Raw genomic sequence first — 25,698 nt, 5'->3', positions numbered from 1 at the left:
TGATAATTTTACCTGCTGCTCAAATGCAGCAGAGCATCATGGTCATTGTTAAGTTTATTACATAGTTGGTGTCAGCCATTAGTGCTTATTATCTTAAGGCTTAGGTACATTTTGTTGGAGGCAGGGATACTCAGTTTAGTTATCTTCTTAGCAGTCTCTGTGATGCCTCCTACACTAAGATCTGTATGGTCTGAGAAGGAATATTTAACCACTTGCTAGTGAGTTTAAGACCCTAAAAAACTAATGGCAGTGCTATTTCCGAGTAAAAATAGTTTAAATACTACATATTATTCATGTGTTTACTTATTTTAATGTTTATTTTTAAGAGACAGAGAGAGCACAAGCAGGGGAGGGGCAGAGAGAGACACAGAATTCTTAGCAGGCTTAAGGCTCTGAGCTGTCAGCACAGAGCCTGATGCACGGCTCTAACTCATGGACCAAGAGATAATGACCTGAGCTGAAGTCAGACTCTTAACCAACTGAGCTACCCAGGTGCCCTTAAAATGTTATATATATATTTTAAATTCCTTTGTTCTTGAACAGGCTGAAATAGTTAAGTTTTGTATTTTCAAACAATTTGGGAAAAAGAAAAATTCACTATTTGAAATGGAACGTTTATTAGAATTTGAATATTTCATTGGTTAGAAGGCTTATTTATTGTTATAAATTGATGCTTTCTGATGGAAAATATGTCCATTGTATTTACTTAGGTATGACCAAAACCATAAAAGATATTTCTTTTTTTTTTTTCCTCAGGAGATTTTGATGAGTTCACTCAAGATAATAATGACATTATGTTGAAAAACATAGCAGAAGACCTTCGGAATTGCTTACCTCTAGAAACCATGCTTTCCTCAGAACATCTAGCGCTCCAAAAAGTAAATACATTAAATTAATTTACTTTCAGTGCTATTTGAGGATACTCCTATTCTTCCCTAATCCCACAGCCTCTCTGGTCTAATTAGTCCTGAATTCTGCTTTAAACAGTATTTCATTTGGTTCTTCAGCCGTGTCCCTAATTCTTTTGAGTCTGTAACCCTCTGGCTCCCATTCATTCAACAAATATTTTATGAGGGCATCCTGTTTGCCAAGCACTTAACCCATCCCCACCCCCCCACAGAACAAGGCCCAACCATAATCTGGTCCTGCCTACATCATTGTCCTGGTTTTCTGTTTCCTGTTCCATTTCCCTCACTTTTATCAAAGGTGAAATTCATCTTTTTGTTTCCTTCTCCTGCTTTTGCACTGTACAATTTTTGCTTATTCAGTTCCTTTATTCCTAAAATAAATCCCATTTTTCTTATCCAGACAACCCCCTCATTCAAGTCCCTTCAGATCTCAACTCTTATGGGGTACATATGCTAGGAATATTGTTTCCTAAAGCAAAGCTAATAATAATCCTTCTCCCACTAATCTGAAAACAGCAACTCTCTATGTGGTTTTTTAGCATGCAAATTCCTAAGCAGAAGAACTAAATCCCATAAATTTTTGATAGTGCTGTGCACATTGTGAACACTTAGCAAATCTTAGTAAACATCCAGTCATTCAGAGTGGATTCTCAAAGGTGGAAAGTAGTGAATAGTGTAAAAACTGAGAGAGTATTTGTAATATAGTTTGGATGTTATTAATAAGGCAGTCCTGTATCAGTGGCATGATATACCAAAATATATGAAACAAGGAAAAAGTATATTCATTGCCTGTAATCATTGACCCATAATCCCTTATTCTAACAAATGATTTTTATCTTCCTTTGTTTCTTTCTGGTCCTTGTGTATGTTCATACATTTTACACACGTATAACAGATTCATGTATGTGTAGGTATAGATATAATTTTGTAGGTCTCTAAGTAAATAGGTTGATTCTTTATTATAGTTAAGGTAAAAAGAATCAGACATTTTTTCTTTGTAGCCACTTGCTATTATATCATGTTTTGCTAGTATTAATAAAGGGCTATTAATTGTCAGCAAGAAATTTTACTAACATCTTTATTATTTGAAAACTTTGTCTCTGGGCTAAGATTACTTGCTAAGTATTTTGATGGGTAGTCACTGACATGTAGGACTCAGAAGAACGTGGTATTAGTTTTAGTTTCAATTCTTTCTTATGGTCGTTTTCTTTGGAGAAATCTGAGTATCAGTTTCTTTGTCTGTAAAATATACTACTTAGGATGGACAGGATGGTCTCAAAACACTCCTTTAACTCAAATTTTATATATTTCTCATGGCCATGTTTTACATCATTTTGCATCAACTTAAAAGTTTCTAATTGCCTCAGAAATAAAATGAAAGAAGAACAGGGTTGCTCTTCAATAAGTGAAACTTGTCTTTCTGTGCCTTGTTGTTGCTCTCAGATTTTTAGCATATGAACCACTGATGTTTTGCCTTATTTAGCAATAAAAAGAGACTCCTTTGTACTTTGTTTCTTTTGAAGTTCTTCTTCTCTCCACCAGATACAGCAGCAGCCAGAACCCACAGTTCACGTTGATGCATTCCTTTATGATGAAGACTTTATTGATTCATTATGTGAGGAAGGAAAAATGAGCAGAAACTACTGTATGGTGTGTGGCTCACACCAGACTGCACCTTTAGGTAGGCATTCAACTATGCAAACTGATGATTTTGTGTCTTTTCTTTACATTTCATGAGAATACAAATTCTTTTTTTTAATTAATTTTATTTTAAGTTTATTTATTTTTGAGAGAGCACTTGCGAGCAGGGGTGGGTCAGAGGGAGAGAGAGAATCCCAAGCAGGCTTCACACTGTCAGCACAGAGCCTGACGTGGGGCTCGATCCCACCAACTGTGAGACCATGACCTGAGCCGAATCAAGAATCAGACGCTTAATCAACTAAGCCACCCAGTTGCCCAAGTATGCAAACTCTTGACCAAGGCATTCAATGGTTTTTGAAAGGAAAAGGCCAACCTCCAACGTAGCCATTAGCAATTATTAAGGTTTAGGGAGGCGAAATAGAAATCTTACCCAGGAAAGTTAGGCCACTTTATGCCTCCAGGGAGGATCTCTCTGCTTTTCACAGAAGTGACTTTTCAGGTCCAGAAACTAATCAGAAATAACTGAGTACAGGGAAACCAACTTATACTTTCCAAACTCACAAGAAATTCATAGATAAACCATAATGTTAATTCATTTACAATGAGAACTATAACTGCAGGGGGGCTGAAATGTTCTTATAAAAGCATCTACTTGAGAAGTCAGATAGGGGCACCTGGGTGGCTCAGTTGGTTGGGCGTCCAAATTCGGCTAAGGTCATGATATCACAGTTCACGAGTTTCAGCCCCACGTCGGGCTCTGTGCTGACAGCTCAAAGCCTGGAGCCTCCTTCGAGTTCTATGTCTCCCTCTCTCTCTCTCTCTCTGTCTCTTCCTTGCGCTCTCTCTGTCTCTCTCTCTCCCTCAGAAATAAACAAACATTAAAAAAAAAAAGATAGTAACCAGATATTGTTGGATGGGCATGGATTCAGAGGACAGAGATAGATATCTTGGGAGCACCTGGGTGTCACAGTTGATTAAGCATTCAACTTTGACTCAGGTCATGATCTCACCGTTCATGAGTTCGAGCCCCTCATGGGGCTCTGTGCTGACAGCTCAGAGCCTGGAGCCTGCTTTGGATTCTGTCTCCCCTTGTGTCTCTCTGCCCGCCCCCCCCCCTCTCTCTCTCTCTCAAATGTAAATAAACATTTTAAAAAAATTTTAGGGGCACCTGGGTGGCTCAATCGATCAAGTGTCCAACTTCAGCTCAAGTCATGATCTTATGGTTCATGGGTTCAAGCCCTGCATTGGGCTCTGTGCTGACAGCTCAGAGCCTGGACCCTGCTTTGGATTCTGTGTCTCCCTCTCACTCTCTGCCCCTTCCCCACTCACATTCTCTCTCTCTCTCTCAAAAATAAACATTAAAAAAAACTTTTTTTTTTTTATTTTTTCTTAAAAAGATGATCTTGAGAAAGAGTTTATTCAGGCCATGATTTGACCTAGTGAAACATCTCCAGTCCATAAGAGAGTACAGCTCTAGTGACAGAAAGTCTCTTGCCTCTCTGCCCCTAAGATGCAACACTTACGTCTCAAATGGGAAGCTAGACTAACCCCATGCTGCTAATATGCTAACTCTTCTGTTAATATACTCTTTGTTCAAATTGGATATGATCATCTAGGCTGTTGCTTTAGACATGCTATTTCAATCTTCCTGGTCACTTAGATTTAGTTATTGCTTATAGTGGCCTACCCCTCCAGGTAAGTAATCTTGTGTTGATATTACTGATCTCAGATAATATCATTGTCAAAAGTTGACTACTACCAAATTTGTAATGTGCTGCTAATACAAATGTATTGTATCTATATTATAATGGGGAATTAAACTTCCCTGATTTACTTAAGATTCTATTTTTAGATAGTACTCACAATTTCCATTTGAGATAGTTAAAATTCAAGAATAGAAAAGGACTTGGATAAGAACCATAAAAGGAAAACTAAAAAGTGAATTACAACTATAATACCGTATCAGATCTGATTTGCAGAAGTCTAAAGAAGAGATATGTTTGACACATAGAAATTTGAAAATTACAAAGCATTTTGTGGGAAAATACATGCATTTTCCCATAGAAATCAGGTTGTAAATAGTGACTAGGTGTACAGGCCAGCCCATATAACTACAGTGAATCTGAAAAAACTATCATCTTGTGGAACTCTCCTATGAAAAGGGGCTTGTCTAGCTGTAAGACACTAATAATGACTCTGTAACCCAAGGCAGAAGCACTAATGTTACAAAGAGGGTAGTGAGGATGAGGATTCTAGGCAGAAAAGGATAGTAGTGGTCAAACGCTTTATTTTCTTCCAAGGGATTAGCCTGCCTGCTTCCCATTTTCTTTGCCACCATCTATTACTTACAGCCAAAGTATCTCCCCTTCCTACCATTATATTATGTAGAACATAATATAGTAAGTCTTTAAAAAATATACTCAGGCTCTTCCAGATACTTGATTACACAAACAATGGAGTGAGATGAGCTAGGAGGCTTGTAGCAGTTAAAAAATTGTAGCAATTAAACTCAGAAATGAAAATAATTTATGGGAATATCTTCGCCTCCCCTCATACCAGCCTCCTCCTGCACTCCAGAACACATTTTAGGTTGGTCAGGGCTGCCACACTGCACAACTCCAGAGATGGTCATTCATTTGATAGTGTGTGTTCTATGCAGTAGTGTGTGGCTGTTCTGTGGTTGTTCTGGGATAAGGGGAGAAAGCCAGATGGTATGGGAGTTAGGAAGCATCCCACAGAATAAGAGTCCTAGGGAAAAGAAGGGAAAAACCAAGGACAAGGAAGTGAGGGGCACAGGGTTAGGGACAGGTTGCTAAGTAGCTGTTCCCTAAATGTCAGAGACTTCATGTTTATTCTTCTCTAATACAGCTCAGAGTGAATGAGTACAAAATTATCACATTAATTTTTTCTAAATAACCTCTGAATGGCCTTTGTTGATGAAGAGAAAAACATGAAATATGCTTTATAGGGGCACCTGGGTGGCTCAATCTATTGGGCATCCAACTTCAGCTCAGATCATAATCTCACCATTTGTGGGTTCGCACCCCACATCGGGCTCTGTGCTGACAGCTCAGAGCCTGGAGCCTGCTTCAGATTCTGTGTCTCCATCTCTCTCTGCCCCTCCCTTCCTCCTTCCCTCTTTCTTTCTCTCTCTCTCTCTCTCTCTCTCTCAAAAATAAACATTTTAAAAAATTACAAAAGAGGGGTACCTGGGTGGTTCAGTCGGTTAAGCGTCCAACTTTGGCTCAGGTCATGATCTCACAGTTCGTGAGTTCAAGCTCCTCATCAGGCTTTGTGCTGACAGCTCAGAGCCTGGAGCCTGCTTCGAATTCTGTGTCTCCCTCTCTCTCTGCTCTTCCCCTGCTTATGCTTTGTCTCTCTCTCCCCTTCAAAAATAATTAAAACATTAAAAAATAACAGTAAAAAAAAGAAAAAAGAAATACGCTTTATAAATATGGTTAAAAGAATTAGAAATACAGAAGAGAATGTTTAATACCCAAGTACAATTTGATGTTTATTCTGTTCTAATTCTCCAGGATTTATTTCTCATTCCTTCTCCCTCATGGAATTGAAGTTCATTTATCATCATGTCCTCCCTGATCTGTCGGGAAAGGTCTTGGTTGACGTTGGCTCCAGGCTTGGCACAGTCCTTTATGGGGTAAAGTCCAGCTTGTGGACACACTCAACATTTGGAAAATACTTTCTTCTCCTGCTAGCGACAATTTTGCCTGCCACCATCCAAGGTGACAGCTTGGCTTTATTTATTAGAGTAACAGAATAATGAGGTTAAAATAGTATACTGGACTTGGAATTTCAAAGGCCAGCTCTCTGATATCCTTTACTAGTTTGTCTCTGTGACACAAATGAAGGAATAGCAACAAAACAGAAGCAGGTGACCCTCATAACACTTTGCTGTTTTGCCCATCACTACTGATGGACTGAGGTTTGGTAAGAGCTTTTATTAAAACTTTTATAAAATTTACCTAACCTAGGAAATTGCATATGGCCATAACCAAGTCACTTAACACCCTGGCCTCAAGCTTCTCACCTGTAAATAAGCTAACTAAATGATATCCAAGGACACATCTTGCTCCAATTTTCTGTGATTCAAGTTTGAACGCAGACATTTGTTTCTGAAGTATCACTTCAAGGTGGCTTTTTAAAAAAAATTCAAATCACGAGTATTTCTAATGTTCTTAAATGGTTTTATCAAAAAACTTAAATGTGGTTTCTGGTTGTCATTAGCAGACTTGTTAAAACATGTGGCCAACAGCAGTAGAGACTCATACCAGAAACAGGCACCATCAGTTCCCAGCATCCGTTGCTGCTCTAATCAGAAAGTTAACTCTTTAGTGCTTAGTTTATGTTTTAGTGTTAAGACTTACATTCTATAATTAGTAATGATATCTGTAGTAGAAAATACAGATTGTCAGATGGTTTTGTTTGGAGAACATTAGAGGTTATGATTGTTTACCATATTTGCTCCACTCTTGTCCATTTTCTGATTTGTTGGAAGAGTATATAGCTGAAAGAAATCTGGCTGTGCAGGTATGTGGCAGCGTCAATAAATTTAAACATATTGTCATTTTTCTCCATATTAATATGGTTACCGATTCAACAAATTTTTGAATACCTACATGCGTTCTGTTGAACATATTCTAAAAATCCATCATGAGCTGTGAATACAAATCTGGTTTATGCATGGGTGTTAGTTGATGTAAAATGATACTCAGAATATGATTTGCCTTTCCTTCCATATTATTTTTTTTGTTATTGCAACCAAAAATGGATACGTTATAATATCTAGTCACTTCTTGATTGTTCTTGTTGACTGATTGGTCAATTATCTTTGGCAGATTGCAGACATCAGACTGACTTCCCTAAGCCCAACAGGACACATCTCCAGCCACCTTCCTCTAGTGTCAGACTGTGCATGATTTTCCATTATATTCCCCACGGGTTAACTCCTTTCTTGATTTCCCCTGATAAAACTTTCCAAGAAATTACAGAAATAGGGTATTAAACAGAGAATCTGTATGTGATCACTTTTCTTACTTCCAACTTTGTTGAATGCACGGTTTTATCAAGAAGAGTAAGAAGAGATCAATCTTTCAAAACATGATTGCTTTTAAATAATAGAAATTAATAAACTACAATCAAGGTCTTGATCAGTAAGAGTCTTTAAGTTCTTGAAGTTGTAAGTTTTACATACACTACAAGTTATTATTTTTCATTTTATTTTTACTTTATTGAATTCCATTTTTTTTAAGTTTGATTTTTTAAATTTTAGGTAGAAATGAACTCACAGTTAATTCATTTGCATCACAGTGTGTCTTCATCTTTTTCAGGGTTATCTTTACAGTTCAGCACTGCAGCTATATGGAGTAGAATTGAATGGAGATTTTTGCCAGTTGCAGGAAATGGTTATTAAAAAATACCAGTTCACTGACAGAATAAAGGTACCCATTTATTTATTTATTTATTTATTTATTTATTTATTTATTTATGAGGGACAATTGACACAAAGTGTTACATTAGTTTCAGGTGTACAACATGGTGGTTGACAAGTCTGTACATTATTCTGTGCTCACCATGAGCATAGGTACCACCTGTCCCCACACAGCACTATTACAGTACCATTGACTGTGTTTCCTAAGCTGTATTAAAGGTATCCTTTTAAATATACATTCTGTTATAGGGGCGCCTGGGTGGTTCAGTCAGTTAAGCGTCTGACTTCGGCTTAGGTCATGATCTCGCGGTCCGTGAGTTCAAGCCCTGCGTCGGGCTCTGTGCTGACAGCTTAGAGCCTGGAGCCTGCTTCAGATTCTGTGTGTGTGTGTGTGTGTGTGTGTGTGTGTCTCTCTCTCTTTGCACTTCCCCTGCTCGCTCTCTCTCTCTCTCTCTCTCTCAAAAATAAATAAACATTAAAAATTAAATATGTATATGTATATTTCTGTTGTCTATCTTATACCATAATTTAGCCAAGTTTCTTCTGAATTGGAGTTAGAAAATCTTTTTGAATCTATTCTTGGTTGCTGTTGTGTAGAAATAGGTGGAGTTGACTTAATATTTTAAAACATTAATAAAGATGAATGTAATTATAATTATCTTCCACTCCTATTTCTCTTCCTCCCCAGTGTTATTAGAAAGTGGAATTTTTTTTCTTAATCTCTTTCATCTCCACTTTAGTACAGTTTTGGTAGCATTTTTGAACCTCTAGATGTTGGTCAGAAGTGTATTTAATTAAACTCTTATGTTGAAAGTAAGCAAAAAAATTAATGCTCTCAGTTCTTTATCTTCTTTTTCTAAGCTTTCAGGAGGCTTTGTGGATGCCACAGAATGGCAGTTCAAGGGGAATGATGCCCTGGGTTGGGCTACAACAGAAATTTTCTCTTTTTCTGTATGTAAGGGCAAAGATAACCAAAAGGGGGAAAGGAAGTTTTTTGCTTAATGCAGTAATTCTTACCCTTTGACTGACAATCTTATACTTCTAGTGGCAATGCAGGGAAATATTGAGCATCGAAGGCTCTCTGGTGTTAAGGGCAATCTGATGTTGAAAGACATCTCAGTACAATTGAGGTCTAGTCTTCCCCTTTCTTACTGAAGGAAATTTTTTCATGGTCTTCCTCCTTCCAAACTTTCTTTTTTCTCTCTCTCTCTGTCTCTTTCTCATCTTAGAAATAGACAAATGATTAAAGTAAATTTATTGTCCAGTAAAAAAATTCATGGGTTGTTCTCACTATCCCATATTTAGTGAACGAAAACACATTGCTCTTGGATAATAAGAATCACATAATTAACAGTAGTGTCGATTTAATTGGAAATTGAGATTTAAAAATTAGGACCTCTGGAGCACCTGGGTGGCTTAGTTGGTTAAGTGTCTGACGTCAGTTCAGGTCGTGATCTCATGGTTTATGAGTTCGAACCCCACATTGGGCTCTCTGCTGTCAGCAGAGGCTGCTTGGGATCCTCTGCACCCTTTTCTCTCTGCCCCTCCCCCATTCACGTGCTCATTCTCTGTCAAAAATAAACATTAAAAAAAATTTTTTTAATAAGAAAAATCAGGACCTCTGAGAATCATAGTTTATAAATGGACAACCAAGTACTTTATTATTATTTTTTTAAAGAAGATGATAAAGTTATATAAAACATTTACGGGGTGCCCAAGTGGCTCAGTTGGTTAAGTATCTGACTTGATTTCAGCTCAGGTCATGATTTCATTTTGTGAGGTTGAGGCCCAAATGGGGTGCTGTGCTGACCTCACAGAGCCTGCTTGGGATTCTCTCTCTCCCTGTCTCTCTCTGCCCCTCCCCTGCCCATGTGCATGCTCTCCCTCTCTCTAAATAAATGAACTTAAAAAAAAAAAAAGCATTTATTTACATTTTAAAAGATTTTTACCCCTTACTTTTCAAAGGAGTATATGTGGATGCATGCCCATCCCACATACTTTCCCAGCTTATGGCTTCGGTGGCTATTAGTAACCCAATGGCAGAAAGCTGTTTTTATACCGTTTTATTGGCAAACTTCACAGTTTCCTTCCTTGATGCTAAAGATAATTGTTGTGTTTGAGAGGCCCTAAGATCAACAGAAAGGAATTGTAGGACTATTTTTTATAGTATCTGTTGAAATCCATCCACCCTTTAAGGCTCAGTCTCTGTGTTTTGTTTTGTTGTAGTTTGTGTTTGGTCTTTTTTGACAGGACTTTCCTCAGAAGTCTAAGAATCCTTGGTTGTCTGTTCATACTTGAAAGTGAGAAACAAAAAGGCTGGTTGTATTTCTCAGCACTTAGGTGGGGATTCTGAGCACTGTGGGCTTCACTGTTGAGTGATCTTGTTTGGGTAGTTAATTAGTTGGGGAATATCTGATAAAGTAGCTTAAGATCTTTCCTCTTGGGCTGGTCTGATTGCCCGGAGAAAACCTTTCCAGTCTCCTTACTAAATGGCAAACAACATCCTAGGGACTGAGGGATAGAGGAAAAGAATTGAGACGTGAGGGATTCACAGCATCCTGTCTGCGTTATTTCCTTACTTCCCTTGTTTTCAGTACATTAGCCTTTTTTTCAGCTAGTCCTGATATCCCCTGACCCAGACACCTTTGCATTTTATCCTTTGCAGAGAATAAACCTCTGTTGCTGGGGCAGGGCAGAGGTGTATAGGGGTCTGGGTGCTTCTAAAACTGACTTTCAACCAAATTACCTTATTTTTAGCATTTGTCTGTACTCCTTCACCCAGAAATGCCCAGTACCACCAAATATAAGCCTTTTTAAGATTCTGTAGTATAAATCAAGGCTGGATCTTTGCTTTCTATATGTCTAGAAATATATAGAATATATGTATATTATAGATATATATGTGTTTATATATAGATACATATTTTTATTCTATATAAAATTATAGATATATGTATAGAATTATATATATAACTAAATATGTAGAATTATAGATATATATAGAATATCTAGAATTATAGATACATAATCTACTTAGAAATCAGATTTTTCTGGTCCTAAATTCCTTATTAGTTCCTCTTTTTTTCCTAACATACTAATTTTTTTTAGATTTTATTTTAAGTAATCTCTACACCCAACATGGGGCTCGAACTTACAACCCTGAGATCAAGAGTCTCATGCTCTACCAACTGAGCCGGCCAAAGCACCCCCTTAACTTGTAAATTTTATGTCTGTTGTTTGCTTTCCTATTCTCTTCATCCTTGTAGGTATACATCTTCTTTTCTAAAAACCCTATATTTTTATTATAATGGGGTTTCAGGAAAGTACTAGAGTACATGCCATGTGTCTTACGCACTTTATGAAAAGACCCATTGATTTAAATTCTTCCCTTTCTTTTAGGCTAAAGGTGAATTTTCCTTTATTCATATCTTGCTTATTCCTTTGATAGGATTTAGAGTTACCAGCATAGCTGTTTCATCCCATTACTAGATTATAAAGTATTTGAGTATAGATATTGTATCTCATTCATCATGTTATATCTCCTTGCATAGTATCTCATATATAGGAGGTGTCCATTAAAAATTGGTTAAATTGATTTTGGTTGCCTTGTGGCCTTTGCCTTGTTAGCATTCCAGTTTGTCGAGAGCCATTTTGAGGGGTTGCCCTGGGACCTCTATTGGTTGCCATAATTAATTGATCCACCATAATTTTTTACCCTATCTGTGGGATGAGGTGTGAGAGAGTGAACAGAGATAGGAAAGAAAAAGAGGAAACTATATGAGAGCTATACTATATCCATAGGTTAATTTGCATACCTATTTCACATCTCAGCAACATGTTTAGAAAGTTTAAAGTGAGGGGCGCCTGGGTGGCTCAGTCGGTTAAGCATCCGACTTCGGCTCAGGTCACGATCTCGCGGTCCGGGAGTTCGAGCCCCGCGTCAGGCTCTGGGCTGATGGCTCAGAGCCTGGAGCCTGCTTCCGATTCTGTGTCTCCCTCTCTCTCTGCCCCTCCCCCGTTCATGCTCTGTCTCTCTCTGTCTCAAAAATAAATAAACGTTAAAAAAAAAAATTTAAAAAAAAAAAAAAAAGAAAGTTTAAAGTGAGGGGAGCTTGGGTGGCTCGGTCAGTTGGGTGTCAGACTTTGGCTCTGGTCATGATCTCACAGTTCATGGGTTCGAGCCCCACATCGGGCTCTGTGCTGACAGCTCAGAGCCTAGAGCCTGTTTCAAATTCTGTACCTCCTTCTCTCTTGCCCTTCCCCCACTCATGTTCTGACTCTCAGAAATAAACGTTCAAAAAAAATTTTTTTTTAAGAAATTTTAAAGTGAGTGTTTTCTAAGTGTGTTCAGGAACAACATGTCAAAGGTGTGGTTCAGAGACTATAGACCCACTCAATTTAAATTATTTTAGTATTTTTGCTACTTAAAGAATAAAATATGTTAAGAATCAGGGGTGCCTGGGTGACTCAGATGATTAAGCATCTGAATTGATTTTGGCTCAGGTCGGGATTTCACAGTTCAGCTGGGCATCTGACTTCAGCTCAGGTCATGATCTCTCAGTTAATGGGTTTGAGCCTTGTGTCAGGCTCTGTACTAACAACACGGAGCCTGCTTGGGATTCTCTCTCCCTCTCTCTGCCCCTCCCCTGCTCATGCTCGCTCTAAATAAATAAATAAACAAATAAATAAATAAATAAAACTTAAAAATAAATTTTTTTTAATATGTTAAGAATCAGACTCTACAACATTCTGAACACTATTTATTTGTAAGACCAAAGAACTCATATGATACAAAATAGTTTAACTTTTTCTCTTCTTTTTAAAATGAAAAGAGGTTTGTTCTGGGGCATCTGGGTGGCTCAGTTGGTTAAGCCTCTGACTTCAACTCGGGTCATGATCTCACAGTTCGTGAGTTCAAGCCCTGAGACGGGCTCTGTGCTGACAGCCTGGAGCCTGGAGCCCACTTCCAGTTCTGTGTCTCCCTCTCTATCTGCCCCTTCACTGATCACACTCTGTCTCTCTCTCTCTCTCCAAAATAAATAAACATTAAAAAAAAAATTTTTTTTTTAAAGAAAAGAGGTTTGTTTTGCTCTTCAGAAAATAGATGTTTTCTCTTGTTATCTTTCCTGTGCTCTGTAAGATTTGTTGATTCTGGTCTAGTTTAATTTTTTGAGGTATATAGTTTTTATTTTTTATTATTAAGTTTTTTGTTCTAATTCCAGTATAGTTAACATACAGTGTTATATTAGTTTCAAGTGTACAATATAATAATTCAACAATTCTATACATTACTCTGCGCTCATCATGATAAGTGTACTCTTTAATCCCCATCACCTATTTCACCCATCCTCCCACCCACCTCCCCTCTGCTGACCATCAGTTTGTTCTCTAAGGTTAAGATTCCATTTTTTACTTTGTCTCTCTCTTTTTTCCCTTTATTTGTTTTCATAAATTCCACACTTGAGTGAAATCATATGGTATTTGTCCTTCTCTGACTTATTTCACTTAGCATTATACTCTCTAGCTCCGTCCATGTTATTGCAAATGGCAAATTTCATTCTTGTTTATGACTGACTAATATTCCATTGTGTGTGTGTGTGTGCGCGCGTGTGTATGTGTGTGTACATATATATGTATATATATGTACACACACATACATATACCACCCCTTCTTTATCCATTCATCTGTTGGTGGACACTGGGACTGCTGCCATAATTTGGGTATTGTAAAGAATGTTGCAGTAAACATAGGGGTGCATGTATCCCTTTGAATTAGTGCTTTTATATGTTTTCAGTAACTACCCAGTACTGCGAGTAATGGGTCATACAGTAGTCCTATTTTTACCTTTTTGAGGAACCTCCATACTGTCTTCCACAGTGGCTGCCTCAGTTTGCACTCCCACCAGTAGTGCATGAAGGTTTCTTTTTCTCTACATCTTTGTCAACATTTGTTGTTTCTTGTGTTTTTTATTTTAGTCATTCTGACAGATGTGAAGTGATATCTCATTGTAGTTCTGATTTACATTTCCCTGATGATTAATGTTGAGCATCTTTTCATGTGTCTGTTGGCCATCTATACGTCTTCTTTGGAGAAATGTCTCTTCATGTCTTCTGCCCATTTAATTGGATTATTTGGTTTTTTGGTGTTCAGTCTTATATGTTCTTCATAGATTTTGGATGCTAACCCTTTATCAGATATGTCATTTGCAAATATCGTTTCCCATTCAGGAGTTTGTCATTTAGTTTTGTTGATTGTTTCCTTTGCTGTACAGAAGCTTTTCATTTTGATATAGTCCCAATAGTTTATTTTTGCTTTTGTTTCCCTTGCCTTGGGAGATCTATCTAGAAAGATGTTGCTATAGCCAGTGTCAGAGAAATTATTACCTGTACTCTCTTCTAGGATTTTTATGGTTTCGGGTCTCACCTTTAGGTCTTTACTCCATTTTGAGTTTATTTCTGCATATGGTGTAAGAAAGGGGTTCAGTTTCATACTTTTGCATGTAGCTGTACAGTTTCCCAACACCATTTGTTAAAGACACTGTCTTTTTCTTGTTGCATATTCTTGCCTCTTTTGTCAAAGATTAATTGACCACATAGTTGTGGATTTATTTCTGGGTTTTCTATTCTGTTCATTGATTTAGGTGTCTATATTTGTGCCAGAACCATACTGTTTTGATCACTCCAACTTTGTAATACAACTTGAAGTCTAGAATTGTGTTATCTCCCGTTTTGTTTTTCTTTTTCAAGTTTGGCCATTTAGGATCCTTTGTGATTTGATACAAAATTTAGGATTGTTTGTTCTAGTTCTGTGAAAATTGCTGTTGGTGTTTTGATAGGGATTCCATTAAGTCTTGCTTTGAGTAGTATAGATATTTTAACAATATTTGTTCTTCCAGCCCATGAACATGAAATGTCTTTCCATTTCTTTGTGTCATCTTGAGTTTCTTTCATCAGTGTTTGTTTTCAAAGTACAGGTCTTTAACCTCCTTGAATAAATTTATTCCTAGGTATTCTATTGTTTGGGGTATGAGGCATATAGTTAAAAAAATTTTTTTAATTTTTTTTTAGTGTTGATTTATTTTTGTGAGAGAGAAACAGAGTGCAAGCAGGGGAGGAGCAGAGAAGGGGGAGACACAGAATCTGAAGCAGGCTTCAGGCTCTGAGCTGTCAGCACAGAACCTGAGCCGAAGTCGGACACCCAACTGACTGAGCCACCCAGGTGCCCCTAGGCATATAGTTTTTAAATAAATTATCTTGTTAGCTTTTTTAGATAAATAATATATCAAGTAAATTTTAGATGAAAAGTTAGACAAAGCCAATAAGCATATTAACATTTTACAATGTATCAATTACTTTTATTGTTTTTATATGATCCCATTTGATTCTGTGAATCGTAATAGATATATTCCAATTTATTTATGAGGATACTGACTGCCTAAGTATACAAACTCCATTGATGATGGAGCCAGAATTTGACCCTAGGGCCTTTGACTCTTAACAGTTAATGATATAATCATAGTGAGAAAAAGCTCTGAACTGGAGATTAAAAGACTATAATTATATGAATAAATTTTATATATGTATATATGTATAAATAAATCCATCTAAAACAAATTTTCACAAGTTTATGGTTTTCATTAGATATCAAGTATCTCCCCTAGACAGTACTATTAAATATACTGTTCTTTCTCCCATTTTAAGTCGGTTAACTTCTCATATTGCCTCAACAACATCATTGAACCAATAAATATTTCTTCTTTGGTTATATGATACGGTATCTTTGTTTTCTTAAATGAACTCATTCTTCTTTAGGTGCTTCATGCAGACATCTGTACCCAAGGTTCACTTCTGCAAAATGCTGATGTTATTATAATGAATAACGTCTTCGAATATTTTCTTGATGAGGCAGAACAGGCCAGGTATGTTATTTATTCAAGCAAGAATCTGTTAAACTATATTCAGCAAAGTATGAAAAGGGGTTAGTGGGGCGCTTGGCTGGCTCAGTCAATCAGGCAACTCTTAATGTTGGGGTTATGAGTTCAAGCCCTACATTGGGTGTAGAGATTACTTAAATAAATGCATATTTTTTTAAAAAAATAAAGGATTGATAAAGTAGAAATACTTTCATATTAAACTATTTTTTAAAACAACCTCAACAAGATTATATTAACAAGGAAATGCATTATGTATAAAATAAAAATAAACTTTGATTGTCTAACTTTGTAGAATATCACATCTAATTTGCAGGGGGGAGGGTATATATAAAATTATATCATGACTCAAGCACCTGCTTAGCAATCACAGATGCAATAAAATATCTATTCCCAGTGGGCGTTTATACTTACTCTTTTCTGTTTTATTTTCTTTGAAAAAACATCTCATGTGCTATTCTATCACAAAATGATGGGAATTAATTTTTGTGAGTATAAAGCAAGATATAAGAATATTCACCAAAATAGTGCTTAATTATCAAACTAAAAATATTTTTAAGGTGGTAATAGTTGGTTCCTAGAGTTATTCCACTCTTCAGGTAATGGAAAAATCAGCAAATCTGTTACCACTTTTTTGACTTCTGTGCCACAGTTTGATGTTTTTTTGATCCATCAGGACCAGTAGGTTCCTCTAATTGGAAAATTCCTATGGTCCATAGTCTGAGACACTGATTTTTCTGGCTAGTTAGGATTGCTGGCTTTTTATTTATCATAATGGCATATGTGTACTCTAGATGCAGGAAAGCTCCTTTCTATATGTATGAAAGGGAATTATACAAATGTTTGGATTAGTGTACCAATAAGGTTTCTACTGCAGAGAAATAAAAAGGCATATAGTTACAGACCATAAATAGTTATTACTAAGTGGACTCTCAAATGGCTAAACCTCTTCATCCTGCCACCCTTTTACCTTTTACCTTCACCCTGCCCCCAACTTTCTCCCTCCCTCCCTCTCTCTCTCTCTCTCTCTCTCTCTCTCTCTCTCTCACACACACACACACACACACACACACACACAAATACATATATCCAGAGGGTTGATGGGGGGTGGGAGGGAGGGGAAAATGGGTGACGGGCATTGAGGAGGGCACCTGTTGGGATGAGCACTGGGAGCACTGGGTGTTGTATAGAAACCAATTTGACAATAAATTTCATATTAAAAAATATATACATATATCCATACCCATTACTAGTAGGTTAAGGTCACTATGAAATTAACAATTTAAATATTTTAAAAAGAAACTAGTTCAGGGGCGCCTGGGTGGCTCAGTGATTAAGCATCCTACTCTTGATTTCAGCTCAGGTTATGACCTCATGGTTCGTGGGATCGTCAGGCTCCGTGCCAGTTGTGGAGCCTGCTTGGGATTCTCTCTCTCCTTCTCTATCTGCCCCTCCCCTGCTCACATTCTCCTCTTTCAAAATAAATAAGTAAACATTAAAAAAAGAAAGAAAGAAACTAGTTCAACAGAAAGCTAATCATATAGTCAAAGCTCAGCCACAATGAGTGACAATTTTTGGTCACAGGCTAAAGACCAGAAACACAACATGAGCAAAGTTGTTTTAATAATGGTGCTTTCTTTAAACTTAATTTCCAGTGGACAAAGTATGATTAGCTCTTTACCTTTTTAAGTTAATGACCAGTAGCCAAAACATTACATGATTGTTGGAGAATGAAATATTAACCAGGTTTATGTTGTACAAGAAGTTAAAAGAGAAAAACACCTTAAAATCTTTGGAGATTCATTGTAGAAAGATTTAGACTACTGAAGACTGGTGAAAGCTACTGGTGAACTTGATATTGGAAATACTGCTGAATGTTTGGGCTGTTTTAAAAGCTTTCTTGGTACATTCAGTCACAAACTCTCATTGTTCAGTGAATAGGTTTTGGCCACATATGTTGGTTCGGTCATTTCTCCTAAATTAGTCTAGTGCAATGAAGTCTAAATATATGCAGGTTATAGTCATGAATGACAGTATATAAGAGAATGTTTAGAACACATAGTAAAGTATTCTGACATTGGAATCATTCTGAAGAAACTGATCATTTAGCTGTATTAATTCTGTATTGTACTAAGTGAAAAGGAACAGATGGCATTACATATAGCCTCCAAAGACTTGTAGTCTTAATTAGAATCTGGGACAAGTGGGATGATATTGCTATAGGAGTTAGTATATAAGAGAAAACAGAAATATATCATAATAATAGAAAATGTGTACTCAGGAAAGTCTGAGGCTTCAGAATAAGTTAGATCTCATTGCAGGGTAACACCCCAGATTTGTAGAGTAATTGTTAGTTTCAAAGGTGCCTCAATGCATTTTTTTTATTAGGTAAAACAGATAAAACTCCTACAGTGACAGCTTACCAGTATTTTGAGAGCCATGACCAACCGTGCCAATTTACTCAGCTTCTTCATTCTTATTAAATAAACTTGTAAAATACATCATTTTTAAGGCACCACATCAAAACAATAGCTCTAACCCAAGCACAGGGACTGTTATCAAGCACTGCTACATGATTTTAGATCTAGCCTAAGAAAAAAGAACATTTGTATCATTTTGCCTAATAAACTCCAGAATACTAAACCTAATAAATTGTTGTAACTAAAATAAATACAAATGACACTGCTGCCCACGTGCCTGTTGCAAGGGATGCCCATCCCTGCTTTGCTGACCATCGCTCCCCAGTAGCGGGGTGCACTGTCGAGACTCGTGTACATGAGAATCCAGTTCATGTCTGCATTAAAGTGAGTCAGAACTGCTCAGGTGTTGCCCTCTGGCACATACATATGTACATGGTATTTCGTCGTGCTTTCAACCAGGCTGGCCCCACTAAACCATATTGTCCAGAAGTCTTTCCATTAAATATTTTTGACAACCAAATAAAGTATGATTTCACTCTTGATGTTATTTTTAAAAATGTAATCTACATATTCTGCTTTATTGTTAGCTTTTTCTTGGTTTCTGGCTTCTGTGGCCTTTCTCCACGTCCCTTTCCCCTCTCTGCCTCTCCCCAGCCCTTTTCCATCCGCAGATCCAGTTTTGACACTTCATCAAGAGTTTAAGGGGCGTTAACTGCTGATCCACCTTTACCTTGTGTATTGGTCCTGAGAACTGAGTTTTTGCCTTACAGTACCTGGTAGTAACACAAATCCCCATCTTGCTAAATCTCTTCAATACTGAACTGAAAAATTTCCCAATTTCTAATTTGCTGCTATAATCCTGTTTCCTGCAGGCAAACACTTTTGCCCACCTGGATTTCTAGGTATTGCTTATGCTGCATTTTCTCTTGTCATTTTCTTTTTTTTTTTTATGTGTTCAGTATCTGGTAAAACCTAAAATACAAGTTTTTAATATGTTGCAGAGCCTGGGAATATATCAGCCATAATGTAAGGAAACAAGGATCCTTATTAGTAACAGTACCAAGCCTTGAAGATTCTCTGTCAAGTCTTCAGGTATGTAAGCCTCTTTCCCAGCATTTTTATTGTCAAAACTTTTCTTCTACTTTTTTCTTTTTTTTTTTTTAAACATTTTTATTTATTTTAGAGAGACAGAGCATGAGCAGGGGAGGGGCAAAGAGAGAGGGAGACACAGAATCCGAAGCAGGCTCCAGGCTCTGAGCTGTCAGCACAGAGCCTAACTCAGGGCTCAGACCCATGAACCATGAAATCGTGACCTGAGCTGAAGTTGTCCGCTTAACCGACTGAGCCACCCAGGTGCCCCTCTTCTACTTTTTTCTGGTAGCTATTACAATATTCTGGAAATGCTTTTTCTGGATATAGTGACATATGATTGAAAGAATGCAAAAGCCTATGGCTTAAGAACTGGTTTGTAGTTTTTTCATTGACCTCAAGAGCTCAGAAATTATAATTCTTATCTTGGTATTGATTCCTTTGCTTCTCCACCTGGTTTTTCCAACTGGGGGGTTACAGTTTTAGGTTAACAAATGCTCTTAAATGTTTGTAAGAAGCTTAGAACACCCACATCATAACATTTCCCTTAGAACAAAAGGAACAGAGTTGTTCAAGGCTTCTAGAATAAGATATGTAGATTGGAGGTCCATGTACTCTGTACTTTGGAATCTTATGCAGTCCACTTCTTTGTTCCTCAGATTCTCCATATAAAATAAGCCCAGAGCACCTGAGTGGCTCAGTAGGTTGAACATACGACTTTGGCTAAAGTCGTGATCTCATCATGGATTTGAGTCCCATGTCTGGCTTTGTGTTGACAGGGTGGAGGCTGCTCTGGATTCTCTGTCTACCTCTCTCTCTGCCCCTCTCCAACAGGCTTTCTCTCTCTTTCTCAAAAATAAACATTTTTTTGAAAAGGACAGATTTTAAAAAATAAAGTAAATAAGGCCCATACTTACTAAGTTTCAACCCAATAAATTGACCTTTATATAAAGATTCATTAGTATTTATAAAGTTCTTAGAGACCCCCAGATGAAAGATACTGTTGTATTTCTCAATAATGGAGTGCTATAGTTTTTTTTAGTAGCGCTTTCCTTACCTATAAGCACTGCCAAATTTAAGTATCTATTTCTTCCTTAAAAAAAGACTAAACAATCATCAATAATACTGTAAGAACTTTTTGTTAATCATCTAAATTACAAAAGTAATTCATGTTTGCCATAAAAAGGGAAATAATCCTGAGATATATTTAAAAAAGATGTTAATCTCCCCATTCCCTCCATTTAATTCTTTTCTGGAGAGACCCATCTCATGAGTGGTATAATCCTACCATACTTTTCCATACTTATAAAAATGTGTCTTTTAAACATATGGTCTCCAATTTATTATTTCTATATAGGTTTGAAGTAACTTGGTGAATTTTCACTTAACAAAATAGTAATTTTCACGCTAAATATGTAAATCTGTCTAGATAACCACTGGAAATTATTACTTAAGAATACATAAGTATTTATACATAAATTTATACATAAATTTTTTAATAACTTTATTGCTTTCTTGTTTAATGAATCTTCTTTAACCAGATATATTCATTGGTGGCTCTAGAATTTCTGTGCCATGGAGACTCAAGTTTACAATGCAGAGGAAGGTGGGGGGAGCAGATAAAAGTTATGGGGGGGGAGTAGATTAGCCCCTCTCATGTAGTCCCTTAGCACCATCACTGTGTATGTATGAATAGTTTTTTCTGTTCTCTGTGTATTCTCATTGTTCTAGTCTTTTATTGTTTAAACCTAATAATAATTATTAAACTAGTTACATTAAAAGAATTACTCTATTCTGCATTTTCTTTTTTCTTTCAAGTTCCAAAATCATAGTAAATTAAATCCTGAATCCGCAGACCTGCCATGTAGAACAGCAAAGAATTGTTCATATGAGGGGCACCTGGGTGGCTCAGTCAGTTCAGTGTCTGACTCTTGGTTTTGGATCAGGTCATGATCTCATGGTTTCATGAGTTCGAGCCCTGCGTCAGTCTCTGCGCTGGCAGCACAGAGCCTGCTTGGGATTCTCTCTCTCTCCCTCTGTGCCCCTCCCCCACTTGCGCTGTCTGTGTCTCTCTCAAAATAAATAAATAAACTTTAAAAATATTGTTCATATAACACTATGTAAACTTAGTCCTGCTCATTGTAAAAAAATCTCTTGTATTCAGTTACTTAGTTCATCATGATTTCTTGAGTTCCAGAGAACAGGATCATTCTGCAGTTTACATGTGTTTTTATAATCTTTCTCTTCCAGATTAATATACAGTTATCTCCCTGGGTTGAAGAGGTACCATTGAACTACGATGTATACCCAGAAAAGCATATTGACAGAGAAGCTCTTGAACAAATTCATTTGTATAAGATTCTGTGACATTAAAATAGTCCTATCTCAGTGTAATGTTTTGTGGTGTATATTACAAATTAATTTTTTAAAAATCTCCCAAATACCCTAACATATGTTTCTGTATTTTCCTTTCTAGTCTTTGTATATATGTTTACATATTTGTAAATAGTTATATGGGTATATATAAATATACATAGTTGTGTATAGACACATAGTTGTGTCTCTATACAAGTTTAATTAAATATCGGAATATTTTTGGTTTTCCCATTTCTTTTATCTTGTTTAAAACATAAATATAGGGGCATCTGGGTTGCTCAGTTGCTTGAATGTCCGACTCTTGATATCAGCTCAGGTCATGATCTGAGGGTCGTGAGATGGAGCCCAACGTTGGGCTCCACGCTGAGGGTGGAGCCCGCTTGGGATTCATATTCTCTCTCTCTCTCTCTCTCTCTCTCTCTCTCTCTCTCTCTCTCTCCCCCTCTCCCTCTCCCTCTCCCCCTCCCTCCCTTTGCCCCTCTCCCCCTCTTTCTCTCTCTCTCTCTCTCAAATAAATAAACAAACAAACCACATAAATATGTCTTTCTTTAGTCACTAACTCTGCATATCAATCCAGATAGGACAAAAAAGATTAGAAGGTGTTTTTATCACAAAAGAAGGGTAGAGGGGAAGAAGGTAGGTTACATTAGATCCCATTTATTAGATTTCTATTCTGTAAGATTCCTTGTATACAGCTTTATGTGAAAAGGCTAGCACAAGGACTAAAATAAAAAATAATTAAGATACTTATAGCTGTTATTTGTATAACTATTTTATACATAATTAAATGTATCGGTTTACTGTAATAGCATATATTTAGGCACTTAAATTTCAAACATAACAAACAATACTAATGCAGCAAATACATAAGATACAAATAGTAATCACACATGAAAAAATAAGTTTATTAGTAACAGTGCATAATTACAGAACGTTTATTGAATTTCACTTGATTGTGTACCTATTCTTTTTAATAGGTTTTTTTTTTTTAATATTTATTTATTTTAGAGAGAGAGACAGAGTATGAGCAGGAGAGGGGCAGAGAGAGAGAGACACAGAATCTCAAGCAGGCTCCAGGCTCTGTGCTGTCAGCACAGAGCCCAACACAGGGCTCAAACCCACGAACCACAAGATCATGACCTGAGCTAAAGTCAGACACTTAACCAACTGAGCCACCCAAGCATACCAATTGGGCACCTTTTCTTAAGAAACTATATTTCTGGGGCACCTGGGTGGCTTAGTCAGTTAAGCATCTGACTCTTGATCTCAGCTCAGGTTACAATCTTATGATTCTGGGATTGAGCCCCACGTCAGGCTCTGTGCTGGAGCCTGCTTGGAGTTCCCTCTCTGCCCCTCCCCTACTCACACACTCAATCACTCTCTAAGAAAGAAAGAAAAAGAAAAGAAGAAAGAAAGGAAGGAAGGAAAGAGAAAGAAACTGTATTTTCTAAACTCTGATTCCCATTTGTCTTAGTGCTTGTTGAACTTCGAAAGCAAAATTTGCTTGCTCTGGCCCTGGGTATATGCCAGAACTCCCATTCTAGAATGCACTGGGCAGGACAAGAGAGATAACATTAGCAACACATGAAGGGACAAGTCTATTTGTAAATCATTCACCCCCTAAGCTCTAAAATAAAAATAAATATTCAGCTGTCATTAGTAGAATATATTCAAGAGCATAGAATATCAGTGGTTTCCATAGATACATGCATAAAGTTACAGAAAAAATTGACAATTATTTTTTTAAGTTTTTTTTTAGTAATCTCTGCACCCAATGTGGGGCTTGAACTCATGACCCCAAGATCAAGAGTTGCCCTACCGATTGAACCAGCCAGATGTCCCAACCATTGTTTAAATACTGTTGTCACTGCAATGATTTTAGTTATGTTAAACTATATATAAACTATTTTAGTTGTGTTAAACTATGGATCTTTAGTTGATGGAATGGAAAAGAAGGTATAAAAATGTATAAAATACAAAATACTGGAAATTATTCTATGTAATATTTATGCCATTAATACAGTTTTTAGTAAATGAGGCAAATATTAGAACTATAGGATATTGAGGAGACATTCTTACACCAGTATTAAAATTCTGTGTGTAAAATTCTTTAATATAGACTTTAATATAGATTTTTATGTATAGACTTTGAAATGTCTGTATGTTTGTCTAGATGTCTCTAGACATATACTGTCATTAAAAAGGCTAGTTTCTCACTTGGGGAAAATTTTTCATCTATGGAATTTTACGCTCCAGTTTGTTACTCCTTGTGTGTCTCACAAGGTTCAGGGGGAAAAGGGTGGTGGAGCTAAGATATTTCTGTATTTCAGCAGCCAAAGGAAAAAAATCACAAAACATTTTTTCATATTACTAGTGATCAGACTACTAAAAACATTAAGATTACAGTAAATGTCTGAATTATTTAACTCTTTACCTCCTAAAATATGTGACCAATTTGATGAAAGAGTTAAACTGATAGAAAACAAAATTGTTTTTAGAACTTTTTTCTAAAAATTTTAGATATAAAGTAAGGACAGATGTTCCTAGTAAAGGGAACAGCATGTGCAGAGGCATAAAGGATAGAGAGTATTTCAGTATGACTAGACCCCAGGGTAGGAAGGATTACATGAGGGTCATGAAATAGATGGATGCCAGACCAGGAAGGGCATGGTATACCAAGCAAAGGAGATCACATTTTATTCTGAGTCAGGGTGAGCCATTAAAAGATTTTAAGCAGAAAAGAAAAAAAAGATGTTAAGCAGCATATTGATATGGTCAGAATAAAATTATAGAAGCCACTATGGTGGTCCAGTGAACTGCGTAGGAATGAGCTAAGACATTGTCTCCAAGGATATACAGAAAAGAGTCAAGAGGTATTTAGGAGGTCTCAGCTCTTTGTTAGGGAGTACATAAATCCAGAATTGAAGAGGGTTTAAAAATTACATTGATGAAGATACATAAGAAAATCAATGTGGCATTACAGCAAGTTTATTAGGTCAAAAGATAATAACAAGAAATCTACTGAATGCAACCTTATACTATCAGCATAAAAATAGTTAAATACTAAGTATTTTGGCAAAAAAGAATGCTAGGAGGCAAAAATTCTGACAATAGCTTAAAAAGGAGCCTGCCATCACACACACACACACACACACACACACACACACACACAAAACAAGGGTATTAATTAGCATTAAAGAGAAGGATTTGGGTGGGGCATAAAGTTCCAAACATTTTTCATGTAAATAAATGAAGAATCCAGCTGACGGGGAAAAAAACCTAAAGGTTTCACTGGGGACATGCTAGCATAGTAAAAGATTTCTCCTTTTCAGAACTCGTTTCTGAGAAACAATATTAACTAAACCAGCCTTGTTTGGCAGCTGTAAATTCCCTAGACTTGCCCAGATGCCTAAAGCAACCCAACCACTTTAGGCTGTAGTTTACCTACTTGTAAATTAAGTTAATTAATGTTTTTGGACCATGAGTTTCACAGGAGTATTATGTACATTATCTGAATCATAACTACCTTGAGATACACACATGGAAGAGCACATAAATAGAATACAAATTGAAATTGATTTTAGTCTCTCTAAAGACGTGCCCCAAGAAAATTGATAGATATAATAATCATAATTGTATCAAGGATCCTTGTTTCCAAGAGCTTTCAAATTCAAGTTCTTTTTGCCAGCAATAATGATCATTGGTTGTTACATTCTCCAAATCTTCTTGTTTTCTTAAATTTCTACTTTCTTTGAGGAAGATAAGGAAAAGAAAAATGTGCCCAAGATAATCTAGGAATAAATTGAATATGGATTAATGAAAATATAATCCTGTAGGCTAAGAAGAAAAAAAATGTATGAAAAATCTGAATCTAATGGCAGATA

The 25,698-nt window shown here is 36.7% G+C and overlaps 1 protein-coding gene across 7 annotated transcripts in view; it reads left to right on the top strand.

Moving 5' to 3' along the window:
• The window catches only part of LOC109253326 (uncharacterized), a 64,006-nt gene that overhangs the window by 19,930 nt on the left and 18,378 nt on the right, over window positions 1-25,698 (top strand). For 6 of the 7 annotated variants that reach the window (XR_008417182.1, XR_008417181.1, XR_008417179.1 and 3 more), the window contains exons 2-7: window positions 757-878; window positions 2,451-2,589; window positions 6,086-6,207; window positions 7,898-8,008; window positions 15,811-15,917; window positions 19,351-19,441. Coding sequence is in view for 3 of the 7 variants with exons in the window: in XM_053889351.1 (XP_053745326.1) it covers window positions 757-878; window positions 2,451-2,589; window positions 6,086-6,207; window positions 7,898-8,008; window positions 15,811-15,917; window positions 19,351-19,441 (692 nt within the window). In the remaining 4 variants the exon portion in view is untranslated. Of the gene's footprint in view, window positions 1-756; window positions 879-2,450; window positions 2,590-6,085; window positions 6,208-7,897; window positions 8,009-15,810; window positions 15,918-19,350; window positions 19,442-21,688; window positions 21,833-25,698 lie in introns of those variants that run through there. The other variant, XM_019426170.2, reaches the window with a different exon arrangement.

This window comes from Panthera pardus, unplaced genomic scaffold, assembly GCF_024362965.1.
Source record: "Panthera pardus isolate Hobbes unplaced genomic scaffold, ASM2436296v1 HiC_scaffold_24, whole genome shotgun sequence".
In the NCBI taxonomy this organism is placed as follows: Eukaryota; Metazoa; Chordata; class Mammalia; order Carnivora; family Felidae; genus Panthera; species Panthera pardus.
This window is presented reverse-complemented; position numbering and strand designations above follow the sequence as displayed.